We start from the raw sequence: 23048 nt of genomic DNA, 5'->3' as shown, positions 1-23048 counted from the left end.
GGGGGCAGAAATGATTAGCTTTAAGAATTTTAAGAATTCTAAGAATTTTAAAAGCAGTAAAGGGATGAGATTAAACACAACACTTAGGGAGTGAATAGGGCTAAAGAAGAGCGGCAGGGACAGAGCTATGAAAATAAACACAGAGAGAATGAGCAGAGGAAGAGCCAGAAAAGGAGGTTAAGTAGAGTCAGAAAGAAAGGAGAAATTCCAGGGGACCCTGATACCATGGAAGCCAAGTGAAGATCCAGTAGTACTGGGAGGTCAAGCAACATGAGCTCCAAGAAATACCCACTGGATTTGGAATATGATAGTTTTGAGGATAGAAGCAAGATTGGAGTTGGTTGAATAGTGAATAAGATATGATAAATTAAAGCCAAGAATAAACAATCTCTTTTAGAGATGTCACAAAAGAAGGGAAAGAAAAAAATGAGAATTTTTTTTTACTGTTATTATTATTGTTATTGTTATTTTAAAGACAGGGTCTCACTATGTTGTTCAGGCTGGGCTGAAACTCCTGTCCTCAACTAGTCCTCCCACCTCAGCCTCCCAAACCTCTGGGATTATAGGCACGCTCGGCCTGTGAAATCTTTTTTTTTTTTTAAAAGATAAGATAGAAGATTTGTTATACTTTTTGGGCTTAAGGTAACATCTGAAACCTTTCATTTCTAGGAAATTCCTAAAATTCCCTGAATTATGAATTATGAAATTATGAATCTTTTTGGGAGGCAGAGTGTTTCTTCTGTTGTACAAACTGAAAATGCCAGATAGTCAGTTTTCTAGCCTCCCTATCAGGGAGAATGTGGGCATATGACACGGGCTTCACCAATCAGATGAGCATGCTCAGATGGGGAATCTCATGCCAGGATGGAAGAAGTGCTTGGGTGAAGCAGGGGTTGTAGTAAGATTGAGTTTCTGGAGTAGTCTTAGCTACAGTGCTAGTGGCAAGTTCCAGCATCCAGTGCCCCAGCATTGGTGATGCTAGCTGTAGTGTCCTTTTAATAAAATCTTTGTTTTGCCCAAATCAGCCATGTTTGTTGGTTTCTGTTGATGTGACAACTAAGAAACAATTTGTAAGACATGTATATTGATGGGAATGATCAGTAGGGAAGGAGAAATTCATGATGTAGAATAAAGGGAAGATAACAGCGAAAGGAAATTCTTAGAAGGCAAGAGGGATAGGATTCCAAGTATATCAATATTCAGTTAAAACATCTATATACATAGGCAGATATTGACAAGGACCTGAGTATCCACCACATACTAAGTTACCATGAAAGAAAGAGATGGTACCTCTCTTAGTCCATTCAGGCTGCTATAGCAAAATACAACAAACTGGGTAGCTTATAAACAGTGGAAATTCCTTACTCAACTCTGAAAGCTGGGAAGTCCAAGATCAAAGTCCAGTCAGCATGGTTGGGTTCTGGTGAGGGCCCTTTTCTGGGTTGCAGACTGTTGTCTTCTCTGCTGTGTTCTTACATGGGTGGGAGGGGAAAACAAACTCCTTGGAATGCTTTTATAAGGACATTAATCCCATTTATGAGGGCTCCACTCTTATGACCTAGTCATCTCGCAAAGGCCCTACCATCACATTGAGGTTTAGGATTTCAGCATATGAATTTTGGTAGGACACAAACGTTTAGGTCATAGCAGTTCCTTCTCAGTTAGGGCGGTGGTTTTCGGGTATTAATGTGCATGGGAATCACCTGGGAATTTGTTAAAATGCAGATTCTGATTCAGTATACCTGGGGTGGGGCCTGAAATTCTGCATTTCTAATAAACTCCCAGGTGATGGTGATAGATGCTATTGACCCTTGGACATTTTGAGTAACAAAGATTTAGGGGTATAAGAAGTGATGAAAACTAAACCTCAGAGTTTGTGTGGCTGGAAGAATGGCTAGACAGAAATAGCAGGGACTCTGAGGAGAGAACTGGTAAGTTTCATTTGGGATTGAAGTTTAAAGGGCTGATGCTATCTACCTGCAAATACTTGGAAAAGAGATTGGAGTTCGGGCGCTGATATTTAGACTTGACACTGATATGCAGACAGGAAAACTGAGGTTTGGTTAGTAAATGAGAATGGAATATAGAAAGTAGTATGTGAGTAGAAACTTGAGAACTATTTACTGTCTTCAAGGAAAAAAGCAAAGCAGGAAAAAGCTAGAGGCATTAGTGTAATGTTCTATTTCCACTGTCGTAGGAGAGGAGAAAGATAAAAACTGACTAAAAGGTTATCTATTTTAATAATGCTTCAAATGTGAGATTTTAGGATTTTCATTTCTAAGAATTGTAGCAATTTCCTTCAAAAAGAGCGATAAAAGAAGTGAAATATGCTGTGTTTATATTTTAAATAGTCACACATGAAACCTGATTATTAGGTTACCTGAAAAATAAGTCAAATGCCTTTCTGTACCCAAAACACAGAGGTTTTGGGAAGAGGAGCAGGAAAATGAATCACCAATAAAATGTGTTTTGAACTTAAAATTTTAAGAATAAATAAATGTGCTTTGCTGATAATAGTTTAGCTAATGAATTCACAAGCAGATGTCTTACGTCAAAGCTGCCATTTTCAGTTTAATGTGCATAAAAGAAGGGAATGGTTTTGACATATTGTCAATATTGCAGTCTCATCAAGAGTAACATGCTAGAATATGTTACTTCTAAAAGGATTTCCAAAGGGCACTGAACCCCAACAGAACGTTTTTGTTAAATCACAAAGCTTTTAAGGTTTTTACAGGTCCAAAACAAGACGGGTTAAGTTACAATATTTGGTATAAAACAAAGCAAAACACACAACAAAAATCCAAGATAGGTAAAGCCCTTGAATTTTATTCTCCTGACGGTATGACCAAGCAGTAGATGTTGAACAAGTGGTCTTTTAAGCCTTTTTTAAAGGCACATTCAATGAAGACTGTTTTGAATTCATCACTGTTACCTGGATTCTTGTAGTTGACTGTAGAGTGCCCAGAACCTATTTAACCAATGATCACTTGTCACTGTTTAAATGACATTCTTTCAAGGTCAGTGATTATTCTGTTCACAAGGAAAATAGCTGCTATTTTGGATAAGGTTATCTGGACAATATGGCTATTATGGTACAAAATGCCTAAATTACTTTTTGATGACAGCATAGAGAGAATTTCGGTTGGATAACATGAATAAAGATATGGGTTCAATCTTCTGTGGGGCTTGTGTTCAGCCCCTTAGGCCAGCTGTCTCATCATCAGATGAAAAAAGTCATTTCCCCAAAGGGTTACCAGTTTTAGAGGGGCTTTAGGGGCATTAAGAAGGCCTGCTATCCAAAATAAAAATTCCCATTAATTGGCCAATGTCTTAACCTGGGTTTCCTTTTACTTAACACATTGATTCCCGATGAGCTCACACCCTGAAGCAGATAATATCGCAATTCTTTGTTTACAAACTGTTTCAGATCCTTTCTCCAGAACTGCAGATAGGGAGAAGAAGGAGAAAATATGAAGATATTGGTTTTCTGAGGAGAGTTAATATAAGTACTGTTTAGGGAGTTGGGGTAGATAAAAGTGAAGCAGGGAAGACTCAAGTTCACCAATTTCATACTATCTTCTGGATTAAAATGTTTTACCATTCATTTCCAAAATGACAGAATAGTGCATATGAATTAATATACACCCACCATTACTACAGGATAATTCATAAGACATGGCTGCTAATGGTGTATGCTATGTAGGAGCAGCACAAAGACAGAGGACAAATATAGCAAAAAGGTCTTGGATCAAGACGCAAACAACAAAACACTAATACTCAACATTTTGGAAATGTTGAGCCATATAAACATTGGTAGCTCAGAAATGTGAAGAATGATCCCATAATCCTATAATGTGAATTAGGTTGAATACCAGCTGTTGCCAGGTGTGATCAATAGGAAGATGGGATAGTCAGTTGTCCTACTTCCAATCTATATCACTGGGCCAGAAATACTCTCAGGACAATAACACATGTTATTTTCACAACACTTTAAATTTGAGAAAGCCCTTTGACACCCATTGTTACATTCATTTTTCATAACAAATTCATGCAGTAGATCCCGAATTTCACTTAGGAGCATACTCATACAGTTTGACTTGACATGACACTAAATGGCAGAGTTAGTGTTTTAGCACCAAGACTGGTCCTTATACCGCCACAGAACTCATAGTCACCTCACAGGATCACATCAGAAGAGTCTTCTTCAGGGATTCAATTACCCATTATTATCAGTATTATTTCATATATGTAAAAGACCATTGTGCAAGTGATCCCTCATGTCACAGGGTATTATTTCTGGCTTTTGTCACTTAAGGAATAAATTTCATTTTCTCTTTGGGATAATTTTACTTCATAATACCAGCTCCAGTGACAAACAAAACCCAAGAAACTCTTCATTTCATATTGGAAAGAAAGGAAAACTGAGAATCTGTGATTCACACCAGCCTCAAAACTTTAGGAGTAGCTTCTGGTTTCTCCAGCAGCCTCCCTTTTCTAGTGAAGAAGGGCAGCCAGTTTGGAGGCATGGTCTTTCTTTTATCTATGATCCCTCTCTCCATTGATGAGCTACTGGGTTCCAAGGAATGTGAAGCAGAAAGGTAGACTTCTGCAGGGGCCAGATCATTAGATTCAACTTTATGGCTGATAGAGGTTGATTTCAATATATTAGAAGTGATCAGGCCGGGCGCAGCGGCTCAAGCCTGTAATCCCAGCACTTTGGGAGGCCGAGGTGGGCAGATCACGAGGTCAGGAGTTCAGGACCAGCCTGGCTAACATGGCAAAACCCCATCTCTACTAGAAATACAAAAATTAGCCAGGTGTGGTGGTGAGCACCTGTAATCCCAGCTACTCAGGAGGCTGAGACAGGAGAATCACTTGAACCCAGAAGGTGAAGGCTGCAGTGAGCCAAGATCATGCCACTGCACTCCAGCCTGGGTGACAAGAGCAAGACTCCGTCTCAAAAAACAAAAACGAACAAACAAAAAAAGAAGTGATCAGTGGGGCCAGCACCAGAAGAGCTGGAAGAATGAACTTTCACTCATTAAACCATTTACTGGGCACCTACTAAATGCCAGGAACTGGAGACCCAAATGAAAGAGGAGATTTCGAACCTCAAGAATCTTTTCCATAACCAAATCAATACAAAGCAAGTGGAAAGTTATATGAGAGGACAGGGAAGGAGCAACTGTTTGGGCCTAGCTGGTAAGGAAAGATATGATAGCAGTGACATTTTAATCAGGCCTTGAGAATTGAGTAAAGGGAAGGTCATGGAAACGCATGTCAGTCAATGAAGAATTTTGGGCATGCTGCTAGTGTCCAATCTCCTACATGGATACAGGTAACAGAAGAACTGAGGTTGGGGCCTTTTGGCTCAGGTCAAGATTAGAGAAATATGTTGGATATTTAATAACAGATTCAAGATTTCCCGTTCACCCAATAATAGTCTGGATTTGCAGCTTAATTAGTGAATTCAACAAATACTTACTGGGTATGTTAAGTGGTAGACTTAGCCAGTGTTTTTTTTTGGCCTTAATAAAATTTACAGTTAAAACACTGTAGGTGTTGTGGTCTTATTTAGGTGACAAAAACTTAAGATCCTTTCCATTCTGAGAAAAAATATATAAGTATTTCTCCTCTAATTTCTAAATTCCCTGACCACTTTTTAAATTTTGCAATTAATGGTAGCAATCATAGCAGCTTTCAGAAAACTGCCCCAACTGCCTGTGGCAATACAAATTCTGTGGCAGGCTTCGGGACAACACAAATAGCAGTGACAGTTCTAAATCCCTAGGCCTACGTTAAAAACAATTCTCTTCCCCCCGCCACAAAGAAACCAAAAACATACGCTACATTAAGTTGAATACACATACAGACTTGCAAAAGAAATTACATCTCAAAACAAACCTCCCAGAGTTAAAGCTGATATTATTTTTTTCCTTCAGACACCTTTTGAAAATGCGTATCAATCACACAGCCTTTCTCCTAGTCAAGAGTTACTAAAACTATTCAACACAGCCGAAGGTTGAATAGTTTTAGTAACTCTTGACTGGGAGAAAAATAAGAGGTTGGGGTGTTTAGACCACAAATTCTTCCACCACCATTTGTTTGCAGTATAAGTCAGGACAAGTTATTTGGAAATATGGCTAAGAATTTACAAGCAATGTTAACATTATAAGCACTTACTGAACAGATGGCACATCTTGTTCTCCTGGGTCTCCCACATTCAACACAGGACTTTCAGTATTCAAGGGGTACTCAGAAAATGTCTATTGAAAAACATAATATACAAACTTGGAGTCTGATTTTTAAAAAATAGCATATTGCCCAAGGTAAGTAACTTTATTTTACAGTTTTCAAAATTAAGAATGTTTTTGCTTACTTGAAGTCTATTTGTATTCATTAGTACATTTCAACAATCTGGAAATGAAAGATGTGAAGATCATTTGATAAATAAGAAAACATTGCATATAAGGCTAATTTTTTAAAAATGAGGTTATTTTGCAATGCTAAATTAGCTTTTAGAACTTCATAACACAGATATACTTGATCACCAATTAGTAGAAAAGTACCCTTTTATTGAGAGGTAAGACAAGTATATTTACAATATTCAATTGTTAGATAATATAATCTGACAGTGAGACTTTTTAAAGCAGCAGTATTTCAGGAATTACAATTTATAAGGGGAAAAGAAAAACATTCCAAATATGTTTCTGTTACAGAAAATACACTTGAACAATGACAGAAACACTTAAGGCTATGTAGTATTAGACCTTTTCCTCCATCTCTATAAAGTACATTTTTGTTACAGACAGAAGGCTGATTTTGGAAAGAAAGAAACAATAGGATGTATAGTGCTTTCTATCAGAAGACTAGTATGTTTAAAAATAGTCTCATCAAGGGTTCTGAATAAGAAATGTAAGTGTTGCCAGGCAGTCCCAAACTCACATTTGATATTAACTGCACTCATTTAAAACTGAAAACTGCTCCAGCCTCTCAATCTTACTAAGGACTGGGAGATTATCAAACCCTTTCAAGTCTAATAATGCTTTTGAATTAAGATTGTTGAAAAAAGGAATCTCTGTTACAGTGCAAAGAACATTTTGATAGAAAGTCATGTCTACAAAGGAGTTAAATACAGATGTCCCTTACATTAGCAGACACTATTCTTGCTCTAAAAAGGTAGAATTATCAAGACATTGTAAATAATATGGGTCAAAAATATGTGTAACAGAGTTCTACAGGGCACCTTATATAAAGTCAATCCTCAAAGTATGTATTTGACACTCTCCAAGTGAGGATATTACTTTTTTGAAGAACATTAGACACAACAGTAGGCTCTTATTATTCCATTAACTATTGAGGTAGGAGTCTCCATTTGTCAATATCATCCCATTTTCACAGATACATCATAAGTCAAATGCAAGTACCAAAAATGTCAGTAATCCTTAAGACTAAACCATTACACTATACACCAAGTCTTTCCTTATTTAGATGAGCAAGATTGGGAGTTCTCTGTGTATCAAGAGATTTAACTAAAAATAAAATAAGCTGTAATCTATTTTTGTAGACATGTTTGTAAATAAATACCACAGATTTCAATTATACTTTTATGCATTAAAAAGCTTTGCAACTGTTAAAAAAAGAAAACAGTGCGATCAGTGGTAAAACAAATAGTACTATGGCTGTTGAAATGTTTCCCTACATCTACCACTAAAGCTGTCACATCTTGTAAAACTAAAGAAAACAGCTATTTCCTACTGTCTAATAATCAGCAACGGTGGAAAAAAAACACATTTTTTTTTAGTGTCATGTTTTTAAGAAACTATAGCCAGTTTATTACAGTGAAATAACTTTAGCACGTGAACTCAGGTATTTTCTAATTAACTCAGATGAGTGATCATATGAAGGATATGTCATGCTTAATGACTATTATATGCTAGGAAAAAGCTGAAAATAAGGGAAAACTCAGATTAAATGAATAGCCCTTTAAAAATAGCCATAAGTTTAACCTTTTAACATGTTACATGTCTTAAAGTAAACATTATCAAAAGTTATTTTAATTTATGAAAAACAAATAAGCCACTGCTAAAATTTAAAAAAAAGAAAAGAAGAAAGAAAAATTACATCATGACACGGAAAAAATCCATTTGGTTTGCATCATTTAGTATCTTCAATAAGACTATTCAATGAGACAAGCTATGAAACAAACTACTTCATTCATGGTCAAGAACGCTTTTTTGTTAAATACTTACATGTAATGAATGATATAGACAGATACTTAGGAGGGCAGACTCCCAAGAAGTATGAGACTTTCCGAAGTATGTTGCTGACCAAACTTAGTCAGCTATAATTTAGTAACTAAAAGTTAGTAAAGAATGACCTTTGCATATTCCAACAAAGAATGTATAGTTCAGATTTTCACCTGGCTTTGAAATATTAAGATTCAGAAGAACCACAAAAGTTTTATTTTAACCATGTTTACAAAAAAAAGTAATCCATACATCAAAAATGGGGTTTCCTTGGTTTTAATACATTAAAATGACATAATCCAATCGAATTCATGCATCACTTCCAGAGATACAGTGCAACTGGAAATATTTTTGCCATTGCAGTGGACATTTCTAAAAAGCAAATGCCTATGGATGCTCCTGAGCCTTCAAAATAAAAAGAAAATAAACAGGCACCACAGTTCTCTAAGGATGGCTGAGTTTCGCACACTGTGGAAAAACAATACAAATAGCCTTCAAGGTTTCTTAAGCATCGTTAACATGGATTTCATCTCTCTCAGTTTGCTTGCTGACTTCTTCTTAGTTCACTTGAGTAGAAGCCTGTTTTCATTGCTTCTTTGCTAATTGCTGCTGGTACTTTGTAGGCTATACGTTTTTGAACTCCTGTAAAGAACATTACACGCTATTTCATGTAATTTAATTTTGTGCTGAATATTCTTCAAATGACTTTATAAATAACACAATATTTTAAATGAGTCTTCAAATTCACTTGTTGTTATACCATATTGTTGCTTTCTCCAACTTTATCTACAAACTGTAAGGAGAAGAAAAACAGATAATTAAAGAAAGCCCAGAACATTATAAAACATTATATCAATATTTAAACTATTGATTTAAAAAACCCAGCCTTACAAGAAGAGTTGTGGAAATTTAAGGTATGACTGACAATGACTAATCCAGTACTACTCACCATCATCTTCTGATACATAAATGTGTATAAAATTTTTTTTTCTAAAAGTTGTTTTTTGCATGACATGTTATACATATGAATTTAAGGGTGCAACATGAAAAATGCAACACAATGAATAAAGAAATTGTATAAGATGAAGATAACACTGCTAGCTTAACAAAAAATAAAAAATAAAAACATAAAAAAACTGAAATGTCAGCCATTCATGCATTAATGAACCCAATAAGATATTTCAACTGACCATTACTGTGGATCTCTTCTGGGCCTATGTAGTCTTTGGACAAACAGATTTAACTCCATTAAGTTCAATAGTTAACAACAGTTATTGACTAAAAATACTTTAAATGTGTATTCTGGACTTTGGATTGAAAGTGGTAATGACATTAAAGATAGATTTAATGATGTAAGCATAAATTTATAATTATTGAGTATAAATTTTAACACACATTACTGTAAGTGGTTATTTACTTTGGTTACTCCACCCCAAACATAAAGCAGTTGGGCTTTTTTTTTTTTTTTTTTTAAACATTCCAGATGGTGATGTAAAGACTGATATTGTATATAATTGGTAGAGACATTAAAAGTTATATAACCCAGGTGGTTATACTATCAAATTCTAGCAATCATCTGATCATTTATTTCACGATTCACATTTTTACATAAGCACTTATCATGATGAATAACGATAAGAAACATATTACATTGTATTGGGTGTCCATTTATGCAAATCCTTGAGAATCCTCAAATTAAGGGCACAAATAATGATTACGACTCTGTAACTAGAAGTTTCAGTACATTCAAAAGCCATTCTAGGTATAAATAACACTGACTACTGTATGAATTTGCAGATTAATGCAAATGAAATCAGAGTATACCCCTATAAGCCTACATTCCAACATTTTGTTATATTATCACAAACAGGTGGCTGCCAACTGAAACTAAAAGTTGCTCTCAAAGAATTCATGGATTTATTAGAATTTTAAGGTAAATTTAAGTGGAGAGAAAGCACAATATTCTCTCTCCAAAGGTAACTTGAAATATTTAGATTGTCTTGGCTGTAAGGTTCTGACCCTAAAATTACCCTGGGGATAGAAATGGGATTAGGCTTATAGCGGTACTTATTCTTCCATAGGTAAGCCATTCTTTAGCTCTTTGAGCATTCAATAAAATGCTATGAACTTTCTCTCTAGAAACATCTATAAAAATCTGCGAACAACTTTAGAAAGCTGATTAACTTCCCTGAACCTAACTGGAACTTGTGGTCTTTTAAGTTTTCCTATAAAGCTAGTTTATCCTAGTTAATTTAGGACAGAGCTGGATCTATGAAACCAATCCAAAAGAAGGATATGAATACTTCTGACATGGGTCTGACCTAGAGCCAAAAGGATTGTAGCCAACTCAGCTGAATTCTAGATCACCTAGATTCTTTCAGAAATTAAGGATTTTGTTTAGTTTTGAAACTGAGGAGGTAGGTTAAGAGACAGTCATCTGGTCTTGTCTTGAAATTGAGCAAGTTCCCTGAGGTCAACAAAATGCCATCCTTTACTCACTTGCTTAGCAGAAAATATTTTGAGTTTCCATTATATGCCAGATATTATGCTGGTCAGTGGGGATAGAACAATGACTAAAATACAACCTGTCTCTGCCCTCAAGCACTGTAGTTTTACATGGAAGTGCCTCCCTTTCTCCTTTCCTTTCTCTTTTTTCTTTTTTGTTCGAGACAAGGTTTTGCTCTATTGCCCAGGCTATAGTGCGGTGGTGTGAGCATCGCTTAACACAGCCTTGATCTCCTGGTTCAAGCAGTCCTTCCACCTTGGCCTCCCAAAGTGCTGGAATTACAGGAGTGAACCACCATGCATGGCCTGAAGCCTTTTTTTTTGACAATTAAATGAGAGGTAAGGCTGGGTGTGGTGGCTCAAACCTGTAATCCCAGCACTTTGGGAGGCTGAGGTGGGGGGATTGCTTGAGCCCAGGAGTTTGAGACTCTCTCTAAGAAAAAACAAAAACAAAGAAAAAAACAGAGGTAAATGCTATGATAGAGTTGTGCACAGGAATGTTATAGAAGCACACCCCGAGTCAGCCACAGGGAGTCAGGAAAGCTTTTCCTAAGGTGGCAAAAAATAAGCTGAATTCTGAATGGCCTTCTAAGGCTCCACCAAAAGATGTTACAACCTTCAAGGCAGCAGTTTAGTACAAAACATTTGTTGAATGAATATTGAATGAAAGGAAGTAACTCTATTTGTTAACTTTGAAAACGTTCTCTTTAACCTTTGTCTGATTTGATTCCCTTTATTTTATTAAGGTGGAAACCAAGGCACACACTGGAATACAAATTTGACAAGCTTGTTCAAACTGTAAACAGAGCTGGGAACAGACACTTACCATCTGAATCCCAGTATAATAGTGCTTTATTCAACTCTTTTTTTTTTTTTTTTTTGAGACAGGGTCTTACTCTGTCACCCACCCAGGCTAAAGTGCAGTGGCACAATCATGGCTCAATGCAGCCTTGACCTCCTAGGCCCAAGCCAATCCTCCCGCCTCAGTCTCTTGAGTAGCTGGGACTACAGACACATACCATCACACCCAGCTAATTTTCGTATTTTCGGGGGTAGAGATGGGGTTTCACCATGTTGCCCAGGCTGGTCTCGAACTCCTAGGCTCAAGCAATTCACCCACCTCAGCCTCCCAAAGTGCAGGGTGTGAGCCACCACACCCGGCCTTATTTAACTGTCTTAATCTAGTCTATTGGTGACACAGTCTGAGAAACAAAATATTTGTAGGAAATAATGGTTTCCTTTTTACATTATTGCTTCTAAAATTAGAGATTATTTATATAAAAGTTAAATAAAAAATGCCCTGAACTCTCAAAGAGAAAGGTAGCATAGCATATCAAATCTGAGTAACATTAAAATATAGAGAATACGGATCCAGAAATGGATATGGTAAAACAAAATTTCACATTTTATAGGTTTAGCAATAATTATTTTTTGGTCTTTCATGGTACTCATCTATGTGAAGTAACTATACCATAATACAAAACTCATCAATTAACCATGTATCATTACTCAAATTTCTAGAAGTAAAAAGCATCAAAATACGTATTTTGTTGGCCTAAAATATACATGATTACTTACTGATCTAATTCCAGGTAAATTTAGGAGGGATCCAAGGACTGGCACTCTTCTAATAAAGCCAACGATGACAGGAAAGAAGCCCCTGGGAGGGGGAAAAAAAAGGTTCTTAATATTTACACATTTTCTATTTTCAAAATAATTGCTAACCAAGGAAAAAGAAAGTATCTTGTTAAAATTCTGAATAATTGAGGGTCTTCAAACTTAGAAATAACTACAAACTTAATTAAAAATTTTGTGATTGTTGGTAAAAATGTGAGAAGCACATGAGGCCTAGCTATATATAACTCAGATTATGAGTTAGCTCAACTGCTGAAGATTTCTCCAACTATGAGTTGTGTGGGGTGAAACTGATCAAAAGAAAGGGGCTGTTGAGACCATATGTGTAGAACCATGAAAATAATAATAGCTATCATTTATTAAGTAAGTACTAAGAGTCAAAACATTTAGTTAACACTAAGAGACTACCTGCCAGATACTGATCCTCACAGTATGTCTCTTTCTTTCTTGGTAGAATACAAGTCTACAGAAGTTACACAGCTTCTAACCAGTTTAAAATTAACAGTAGATCAGTTAAGCTACCTCAATATAGGAAGAGAATGAAATAGTTTATTTTAAAAATGCAAAGAAACTAAACCTTTCCTGGGTCTTAAAATATGTACTGTGATATTGTGAAATATATATTTGGTCTTTGACCTCATTTTCTGGCTTACAACTCCTAAAATACTTAAGAGTCTCTACAAGGTGATGTCTTTTTGTATACTAATGAGTAATCATCAGTGGTTGGCAGCCCCTAGGCAGCTTCAGGATGGGGGCTGGTCACCAGAAAGACCAAGGCAAGATTAGAGGGCTGGAAATTTGAGCCCTACCTCCTAACCTCCACGAAGGGGAGAGGGGCTGAAGGTGAAGCTGATCACCAATGGCCAACAATTTAATCAATCATGCCTAGTAATGAAGCCTCCATAAAAACCCAAAAGGACAGTGTTCAGGGAGCTTCCGGATAGCTGAACACAAGGATGTTCTTGGAGGATGGTGGGTTGGGGAGGGTGGGGGGGATCTGCGACCCTCCCCCCTTTCCTTGCCCTATGAATCTCTTTATTTGTATCCTTTGTAATATCCTTTATAATAAACTAGTAAACATCAGTGTTTCCTTGAGTTCTGTGAGCCTCTCTAGTAAATTAGTCCGATCCAAACAGGGGATCGTGGGAACCCCAACTTAGAGCTGATCAGTCAGAAGCATGGGTAAAACAACCTGGGGCTTGTGGCTGGCATCACTGGGAGTGGAGGACAGTTGTGGGACTGAGCCCTCAACCTGTGTGATCTGGAGCTATCTCCACGTAGACAGTATCAGAACTATATTGGGAGGACACCCAGCTGTTGTCTGTTGCAGACAACTAATTGTTTGATTGCGATATGGGGAAAACCCCCCACACATTTGGTCACAGCAGTCTTCTGTGTTGATTGTGGTAAGACGAGTACAGAAAAAAAGCTGTTTTCTTCACAGAGTTAGATAGGGATGAAAATACTACAATAAATAGAATTCAGAAGTTAAGCAATAAGATTCTGTTATGGATCTGCAGAAGTCAAAATAAAGAATTAAACAGAAAGTAGAATTTTTAAAATTAGACAAGTATTTATGTTGATGGTATATGTGCGTGTTTCAAAGAGAATCACAATCATTTTCTAGCAGTAATGAATTCAAAAGATCATTTATTTTAAGTATTGTTTTAAAACATAAAAATGTGTGATTTCAAATGCCATTATTTAGGATTATAAATACCTAGAAAAACAATGTCAAAGACCCTTGGCACTAAATCTCCAGCTCAGAATATCTCAGAACACAACAAAACCCCACAACAAAACCTAGTATTTATACCACAAAGCCCTCTAAACCACGAAACCTGTGTATTACTCCAAGCTTGTCAATGATACTAAGACTTCCCATTTTTTATTCATCTCAAAGATCAGCTTTGGCTTTTAACCTTCATTACTAAAACCCCCACATAACTGGGAAAGCCAATGATTTTCTCAGTTCTTAAGGTGCTTAAGTTGTCTGCTGCAAGACACATCTGCCAAAACAAACTCTTCTTTACTCTTTTCTCTCTTAGCCACTATGAGCTTTACTCCTAGTTCTTCTCCCACCTCTTTTCCTAGTCTCTTCTAGTGTTTTCTTCTTTTTCTCCACCTACCCTAAAATGTCAAAAGTACTCCAAGATTCCAGTCTTATCACTCTATATTCTGTACTATATTAACAGCCTCTTGACTGGCTCCCCTGACTTCAGTTTTTCTCTTTAATACCTACTTTATCCTGATATCAGAACAACCTTCCTAAAACATCTACCCTGTTGTACCACCTCTGGCTTAAAAACCTCTGTGCCCCACTCCCCCGACCTTCTCCAAACACTGCTCCCCCAGCCCAAATTTGATTACAGGATAAGGTATACTTTTCTTAACAAGTCATCAAAGAATGTTTGTAACCTGGCTCCAGGCTTCATTTTCAGTTTCATTACCAACCATTTCCTTCAACTGATCACATGCTCCTGTTCTATAGGAGTATTCGTTCTTTTCAGAACAAGCTGTGTATTTTCATGGCCCTATCTGTTCCTTCTGTTCAGTTAACTGTCATTCCCTTTCGCGTTTATAGGATAAATTCTTACCCATTCTTCAAAGCCCAGTTTATCAGTTAACATTTCTTAACTCTCCTTGAATTTACTAATTTTTTAATCGTGCTCTTACAATATTCTGCATATACATTTATAATGGCATTATGACTATATCCTATTGGTATTTTTAGAGTCTACTTTCCATAACAGAAATGAGAAATTTTCTAAAGCAGATTTGGTACTTAATTCATTTTTATGTCTCCTGTGGGTAACACAGTGCCTGGCAGATAGAAGACAAAGGATATGCATTTCTGGAATAAATAATTAAGCTCAACCCTACTTAAAGTTATTTTCTTTTCTGTTTTTTTTTTTTTTTTTGAGACAGAGTCTCCCTCTATTGCCTAGGCTGGAGTGCGATGGTGTGATCGGCTCACTGCAACTTCCGCCTCCCAGGTTCAAACAATTCTCCTGCCTCAGCCTCCCGAGTAGCTAGGATTACAGGCGCCTGCCACCATGGCCGGCTAATTTTTGAATTTTTAGTAGAGACGGGGTTTCGTCATGTTGGCCAGGCTGGTCTTGACCTCCTGACCTGAGGTGATCCACCCATCTCGGCCTCCCAAAGTGCTGGGATTACAGGCATGAGCTACTGCACCTGGCCGAAGGTATTTTCATATAGATATATACACATACTATTGTTTACCTGCTAACTGGCATTTACAAAATATTACCTGCTCAAAATCTCCCATAGTAGTGTATTTGGTAAACAATCTTCTAATATGTCTATGTGCTAAATAAATGTGCATCAAGTAGCAGTAGCTATGAAGTATAAGATTCTACACACCAAAATGCTGGATCGATCGATCTATCTATCTATCTATCTATCTACCTACCGATCGACCGACCGACCTATCTGCCTACCTACCTACCTACCTACTTACCACTATTTAGTTGATACAAATATCAAACATAAAGATGGTGCCTTAAAATGCCAATAAAATAAACTTTATTGTGCTGACAATACAAGATAATTTATACCATTAGGCAATCATTTACGTGTGATAAACATTTTTATAGTTGCTTCATTTAAATCTATAAGATTCAACCTAAATAAAATTCCATTTAAGGAAATGATCATCATCTTACTCCAACTGATGCAAATATCTGAGTTTCTGTACTATCTGACACACTGATTTACTGAAAGAGACAGTAATATGCCTTACCTGAATAAGAGAAAAAATCCATAAATTTCGAAGATCATGCCTATCAAAGGCCAACCAATAAGGACTACAAATACACCACCCAGAAAAAATCCTGTAGCTTTCATTTTATGTTTTTGGAAGAAGAATCTGAATGTTCTTTCTAAACCAATTACAAAAGCCAAGCCGGCTACAAATAAAACCTAAAAGAGAAACAAAATACAACACGGAAAAGGTAGTTAAACACAATGCATAAATTTTAAACGTAAAGTCAAGCTAAATATAAAAAAAGAAGCACATTTGTTTGGCTTTTAATGTGGGCAACTGGCCAGACAGAACTGTAATGTACAACCAAGCAGCAGAACCAAGGAGTGGGTTATGCATGTTAAACTTGTAGCTTTGTTCCATTTGTCTCATTCCTCTTCTATCTTGATTAAATGGAGAAAAAGAGAAACAAAGAAAGATTAGACGTTACCAAGGGGCATCTGTGTCTGCAGTAGTTTTCCTAGTTTTAGCTGGATGAGGAAGGCTTAGTCAAGCAGATGAGTTGGCAAGGCATAAAGAGGAAAGCTGCCCATAAATATGTCACCCAAGGGTATTCCTCTTGGTTCTGAAATATTCATCATAGGTTACAGGAGTTTCTATGGATGGGAGAAATATTGACACGGCTAAGTTGATAGCAGAAGAAACAACGTGAAGCCAAGAAGATTCTAGTTTTATAAATTCTAGAATATCTGGTGGCAGCAGAAATAAAAATACAACTATGTGTTTTCAAATATTTTGAATGTATTCTGTGGACAAGAAATGGTGATGTATTAAGAGCTTGCTTTCCCCAGGTTTTCTTTCCAAATACTTGCCCTCCCCATTAACATTCTTCAGTGAAAAATATTTCGCACAAATACATATTAAGCCTAATGGTTAAGCTTCATATTCTAGGATACCAATGCTATTATCATTTATTAAGGCATCAATTTTGAACAATTTTGCTCTATATATATATATATATATATATATATATATTTTGCTATATATATATATACACACACACAAACTGTATGTGTATATATACACACACACACAAACTGTATGTGTATATATACACACACACACACACACACACACACATACATACAGTGTCTTCACTGACTTAGAAGGGTTATTATTGATTTCTGGATCATAACCTCCACACATGAATAGCATAGTACACATTCCAAATAAACAACATAGATCCCTTTCTAAGCAAGTCAACCATTAACATAGAGATATATTTTTTTAAAAAGGTTAAAAAAATCTATCTTATGCAGCTGAATCAAATGTGAAGTCTTGGATGTTTAAAGTAAAAATACTTTAGTGATTTATCAAGACATGAAACTATCAAGTCACCTATTTTAAACTCCTATTTAGAGGCAGCCTTCATTTAATCTATTGTAAATCTCATGACAAACACTTAACAGAGTAGTTATGGAATTAGAAAACCTCATTAAGTGTTTACCTTTTATTTAAACAGAAAGCTGACAGGTTTCATTCCTGATGGAAATAGAGAATGTAACAGGAATTACTTATGAGTAATAGTGAATTATTTTCCCCAAATTTAACAGCAGATAATAATTCATTTGTAGTTAAAATTTCCTTATAAATTTAGTTAAAATATATATTTAAAAACTCACATTTCCAATAGCCAGTAGTGCTTTGTCAAAAAAGAGAATCATTCCAAAGAACAGGAAAAACACTCCAAATCCTGTTAATCCCATTCCAATTTCTGCAATATAAGTTACATGGTTAAGGGCAGAGAAAAATTAAAGTCATATTAACATCCCTGTAAACTAAGAAATTTTCCAGTTTTCCTTTCATAGGTATAAGAAAACAGGTACCCAACATTGCAGGTTAACTTCATAATGACATTTATTTAGCTCTTATAACAAATTAATTATCAGCAAATTATTTCAAAATTTAAAACATGAATGAAAATTTCTAAGCCTTATATGGGAGATAGCATTTCTCAGACATAGCTATAATAAAAAAGATAAATCGGGATTCTAAACCTTTGGTTTTAATATGTAATTTGTTTTTTTCCTCCTGAAAAGCTCTCTCACATCAGACATAAATGTATAGGTTTCCTTAATTACTTATCTCCTTTCACACTCTATAATTATTATTTATATGCACAATATCTGTAGTTCTTTCTTCCTCTTCTTAAAATTGATTCCTTCTTTATTCCATTAGAAATGTTATGGTAGGTCAGCACAATCAATATCCTTTATCCAATTATACACTGCTTGTCACAATGGCAACAAGAAATATTTTGAAAATCACGGTACCAGTCTTCTCAAAATCAAATTTTCAGAAGGTCAGGCATCACTTTTAATTTCTTGATTACTTATTATGGACTTATCTACAAATTTACCTAAACTATAAATCTACTTACATATTTGGTCTAGAGTCCTAAAATCACCTCTCCGAAGTTTCAAAGAATATTGCTTTACCTAATATTAATATTCTAGGTTTTTCATGTTTCATTAGTTTCATTAAAAAAACAAAGAATTGTTGATCAATTGCCAGATGCAAGGAACTGTTCCAGGTACTGAATATACAGTGCTAGACGAGGTGCAAGCTTTAAAGTCTATGTTTATCTTGCATATAAAATTAATACTTTTATTGACTGTGCATTCTGTAGGTCTTATTTTTTTAGTATGAAAAGTCTTAACTTCTAAGGTGACAGAAGTACTCTTCTATTAATGTTATAAAGCACAATTCACTAAATTACCTCCTTGATCATTTTAGTTTTGATTCTAGAAAATAGCCACTAATCCGTAGTTTAGTTAGAAGCACAATCTGCATACAGATGAGTCAGAGTAGAAGCCACCGTATTTTTAGAAGCACAATTTAAAATACCCTATCACTGATTTTTGATCTATTGCTTAACTTTTTTGCCTCAGCTCCAGAAAGCTAAAATCTAGGTCGTAGCTACTCAAAAAAACTTAAGTCATATAAAATGTGCTGATAACTTGAAAACTTTTATCAACTTAGCTTTTTCTACATTCCCCACCTGCTCAATTTCCTGATAACTAGTGTCTTCCATTCCAGACACCTTTTGTTCCCAAAGTTAGTCTAAAATAATTCAGGTACCTGGTCTATAAATACACCAGTTAAGCGTATTGAACACACATTCCTATGAAAATTTGAGGCTGATACTTTCATGATCAAAGGCCTTAAGAGGATTTACCAAATTTAACTATTTGGATAGTGGACATACTTTCATAGAGGAAAATATGGACAAAAGAGCAAGTAAAATTCTATTAAATAACTATTTAGTAGTTAGGATTAAACATCGGCAGCTTTGTTAGTTGAATATGACTAATTTCTAACTTTTCACAAATAACCTTGATGATTACATAAAAATTTTGACATGTTTTTAGAAAGGAAAGTATATGGAAAGACACCTACTAGATACTGAGAATTTACCATGAATTAGGCCTTATGAAGTGCTTCACACACCTTATATAACTTAATACTTCCAATACTACTGGAATGCAGGTATAATTACATCTTTTTAAAGATGGAGGAAATTGAAGTTTAGAGAGTTGACTTAAGTTGCCCAAAGCCACACTTCTAGTTAAGCATTTGAACCAAGGTCTTTTGAATCCAAAGCTCATGTGCTTAACCATTAATGCCATACCTCTTCCCACAGAATTTTTATTTTTTAGGTTAAAGGTGTTTGGTTACATGAAACTCAAGGACACTGGAGTATACTGAACTTCTGGGGGATGCATCTTTTAGGGGATTCAAGTTTAATATTAGCTTGTTATCTAACATAGCCAAGTAGAACTATTAAAAATTAACTGCAGTCAAGAAGGCCAATCTCTGAGTATGGTTTACCATGTCATGAAGTGTTTATACAAAAATTTTATAATTTCTTTAACAAAATTGTGAGGTAAAAAGTAGCACTGGTCCTATGGTTCATATGTGCAACCGTGGACCTAGAGGTATTAAGTAACTTGTTCTTGATCACAGAAGCAGCAAAAAAATGTGTGTGTGGGTGCTGGTGGTATGGAGGCAGGTACAACAGTCTGTGGAGTCAGCATTCAACCAGTCTTTTCACTCCACAGACAATGGTCCTACAACTACAACATGGGAACCAAAATATTCCACTACTTTATCCAGTACAGTCCAGTGGAAGACATTCCCCAAAACATCTTTGCCACAACTGGTACTGGCAATGACATTGCCAAGTAGCTCCTGATCCACACTGGTCAAAAGTCTCAAATTGGCTTCACTGTGCCTTTTTCTCACCTCCAGGATCCCCCTTTTCCCTATCCTTATGCATTAATAAGCCCTCTGGCTATCAAAAGCCTTGCATAGAGCTGCCTTCTTCCCATCGGAATCATATCCAGTAAAATAAACTTATCTTCCTTCACTTCTCCCACATGTTTAAAAAACTGCCCACAAGTTAAAAAAATATAAAAACAATTTAATAAAATGAATCCGTCTAACATAAGGAGCATACTGTGGAAATTTTATAAGGAAAGACACGCATAATCTAATGGCAAACACTGTTAGCATTTTGCTATCTTATTCACAATTTTTTAAAAGCAGCATTGTCTTTCTCACTATACCCTTTGAAAAACAGAAGTCAAGAAAGAATTCAATTGAACATTAACTGTACTGGAGAATGCAATTATCACACTAGACTTTTAGACAATGTGATGAAATGAAGATTTAGAGGCAGCATGCCCCTCCTCCGCCCCTCTGAATAAGTCTTGTCTTTTTTGGGGGCGGTGAGGAAAGTCCTAGAATCCCTTAAAATAATCATGAATTTCCATTTATTCTACTCTGAGCAGTGCTTGGCCACTCTCTAAAAACCAAAATCCCAGAATAATCCTGACAAATCACTTGAATGATGGCCAATCCCTGCAGTTAAACACACTCACAAACAAACACAATTTGAAATCCAAAATGCATTTGGTTCACTAATCGTTTTATGTTTCAATCCACTGTTTCACCTGAAACATGTGACAACTGAACAGCAAAGAGTAAAATTTCATCGCCCTCACAAAATTTAATGAAGTGAGGAGAATGCTTCTCAGGGAGAATGCCCATAGTCCAACACCACTCTCTAGTTTTTGGAAGGATGTAAAGCAGACACTCATCACTATATTAAGTCTTCAAAAATATAATTTCTATGCACAGATTATTCTCAGATCTCAAATAAAGTTTATATCAAGTCTTCTTAGGTGATAGTGGGGCACAGTGCAAAAGGTTTCTGAGCCAGCACACCTGGGATCAAGTTTTGTTTCTGTCACTTTTTTTAGGACCATGCACTCAATTTCTTTTCTGCCTCATTTAACTTATGAAAGGGGCATGCTTCTGTTTGCCTTACAGGGCTCTTACAAGAATTATGCATAATGATTCACATGAAAGCATATGGTAAACTGAAAGAAAATATCTTTAAATAATTGCCAGTAATTATTATTACACTAGATTGCTACCCCCTTAAGACTACACTTTTATTTTCTTTGATCAGAACAGGCCAGGCCAATGGACCAAAGTGGGCGGCAACCTTGGGGCAGGTGGCCCCAAGAAGCAGCCCCAGTCCAGCCTCAGGAGGGAAGATAGCCTGACTGGGGGGTGGCAGTGTGTGTAGGAGGCCTTAGAAGCTCTGTGAAGTTGGTCTGCCATGACTTGAATCTCCACAAGAAGACTCCACTTTAAAATAGGGCATTTTAAATAAACTTCTATTTTTCACTTCAATTCACTGTTGAAGTCTTAAAATATTGAAAATCTGAGTTAACCGGAGTGAAATGAAAGGCGTGGCAGATAAAGCAAAGTGAGACAAAAAGAGACTCTTATGACCATCAAAAGATGAGGCACAGAGCTCGGGCAGACATAAATACAAAAATTATTAATATTAACAAAACGCAGTAGGAAAGTGGAAATATTATAATGAAAGAAAAGGAAACCGATATCAATGCTAGCTTTAGAGATGAAATAGGCCTGGAGAACTCTGTGGCAGGCAGAGAGTGATGCTAAAATAATAAAACAAGCCACAAAGCACAATATACAATACTAACGAAATATATCCTTTAATGGCACACAAAGTGGCTTTTCTCTACTGCTTGAAACTTTAGCAGGTAGAAAAGTGAGAATGTTTCAAGAGATTTCTAAAAGGTTGCTTAGAGTACTGGCAAAAAGCGAATATTCAAAATGCCACATTTAAGCGTAAGGACATTTTCAAAAAAAGCCTACTGTAGGTGACATTTAAAATACCGCCTCCCAAATAACCAGCCAGCCAGGGACTTGTAGAGGACCCGAAGTGTGTCATGCGCATAAACGATCCCGAGAGTGGGCCGCGGGCACCACGCAAACTTTCTCTTGTAGCAAGCCCCCAGAACAAAGCGCCTATCTCACTGGGGATGAGATCAGCGCGACCCTGGAATGAGACAGACTCCCGGCTAAAGCTCCCCTTGCCAGATAGGGCGTCCCACCCTGCCCCACAGACTCTTCTCCCAGGTCAGGTCCGTCACTGCAAGTCTAGCCCCGGCATCCCGAAGGCAGCCCCTTAGGGTCCCAGCAGCCCTAGCTCTGTCTTGCAGGCCGCCGCCCCCAACCCGGAGCTTCATTCATTGACCCCGGCGGAGGGGCGAGACCCAGCCGGGCGATGGGTGTGTGCGGCTCGAGGCGGGGGCCCCGGAGCAGATGCTTACTCTGCGTGTCCGTTAAGGAGATCATGGCTGCAGTGGTGGGGACAGAGGCGACAGCACCTCGGTAAGCCCAGGGTGGGAAGCTGAGTCGGGAGAAATGAAGCCGGGAAACAGCCCAGGCGAGAGCCGCCACGTCTTCCGGAAACACGCAGCCACCCTCACTGCCGCTTTAAGACCGCTTCCTATTGGCGAAACCTGCTTCCAATCTCAACCAATAACTCG

At 36.8% G+C, this 23048-nt stretch overlaps 1 protein-coding gene across 3 annotated transcripts; it reads right to left on the bottom strand.

The window, feature by feature from the left end:
- Window positions 1–6554: 6554 nt before the first annotated feature.
- Window positions 6555–23039, bottom strand: GOLT1B (golgi transport 1B). Of its 3 annotated transcripts, none has more exons than XM_009247537.4 (5): window positions 22830–23039; window positions 17796–17887; window positions 16153–16331; window positions 12333–12414; window positions 6555–9042 (listed from the first exon to the last, which is right to left on the bottom strand). In XM_009247537.4, exons 1-5 carry the CDS (start codon window positions 22852–22854, stop codon window positions 9004–9006), a joined length of 417 nt encoding a protein of 138 aa, XP_009245812.1. In that variant the 5' UTR covers window positions 22855–23039; the 3' UTR covers window positions 6555–9003.
- Between the last annotated feature and the right edge of the window lie 9 nt (window positions 23040–23048).

The sequence above is a fragment of the Pongo abelii genome, chromosome 10, assembly GCF_028885655.2.
Source record: "Pongo abelii isolate AG06213 chromosome 10, NHGRI_mPonAbe1-v2.0_pri, whole genome shotgun sequence".
NCBI lineage: Eukaryota > Metazoa > Chordata > Mammalia > Primates > Hominidae > Pongo > Pongo abelii.
This window is presented reverse-complemented; position numbering and strand designations above follow the sequence as displayed.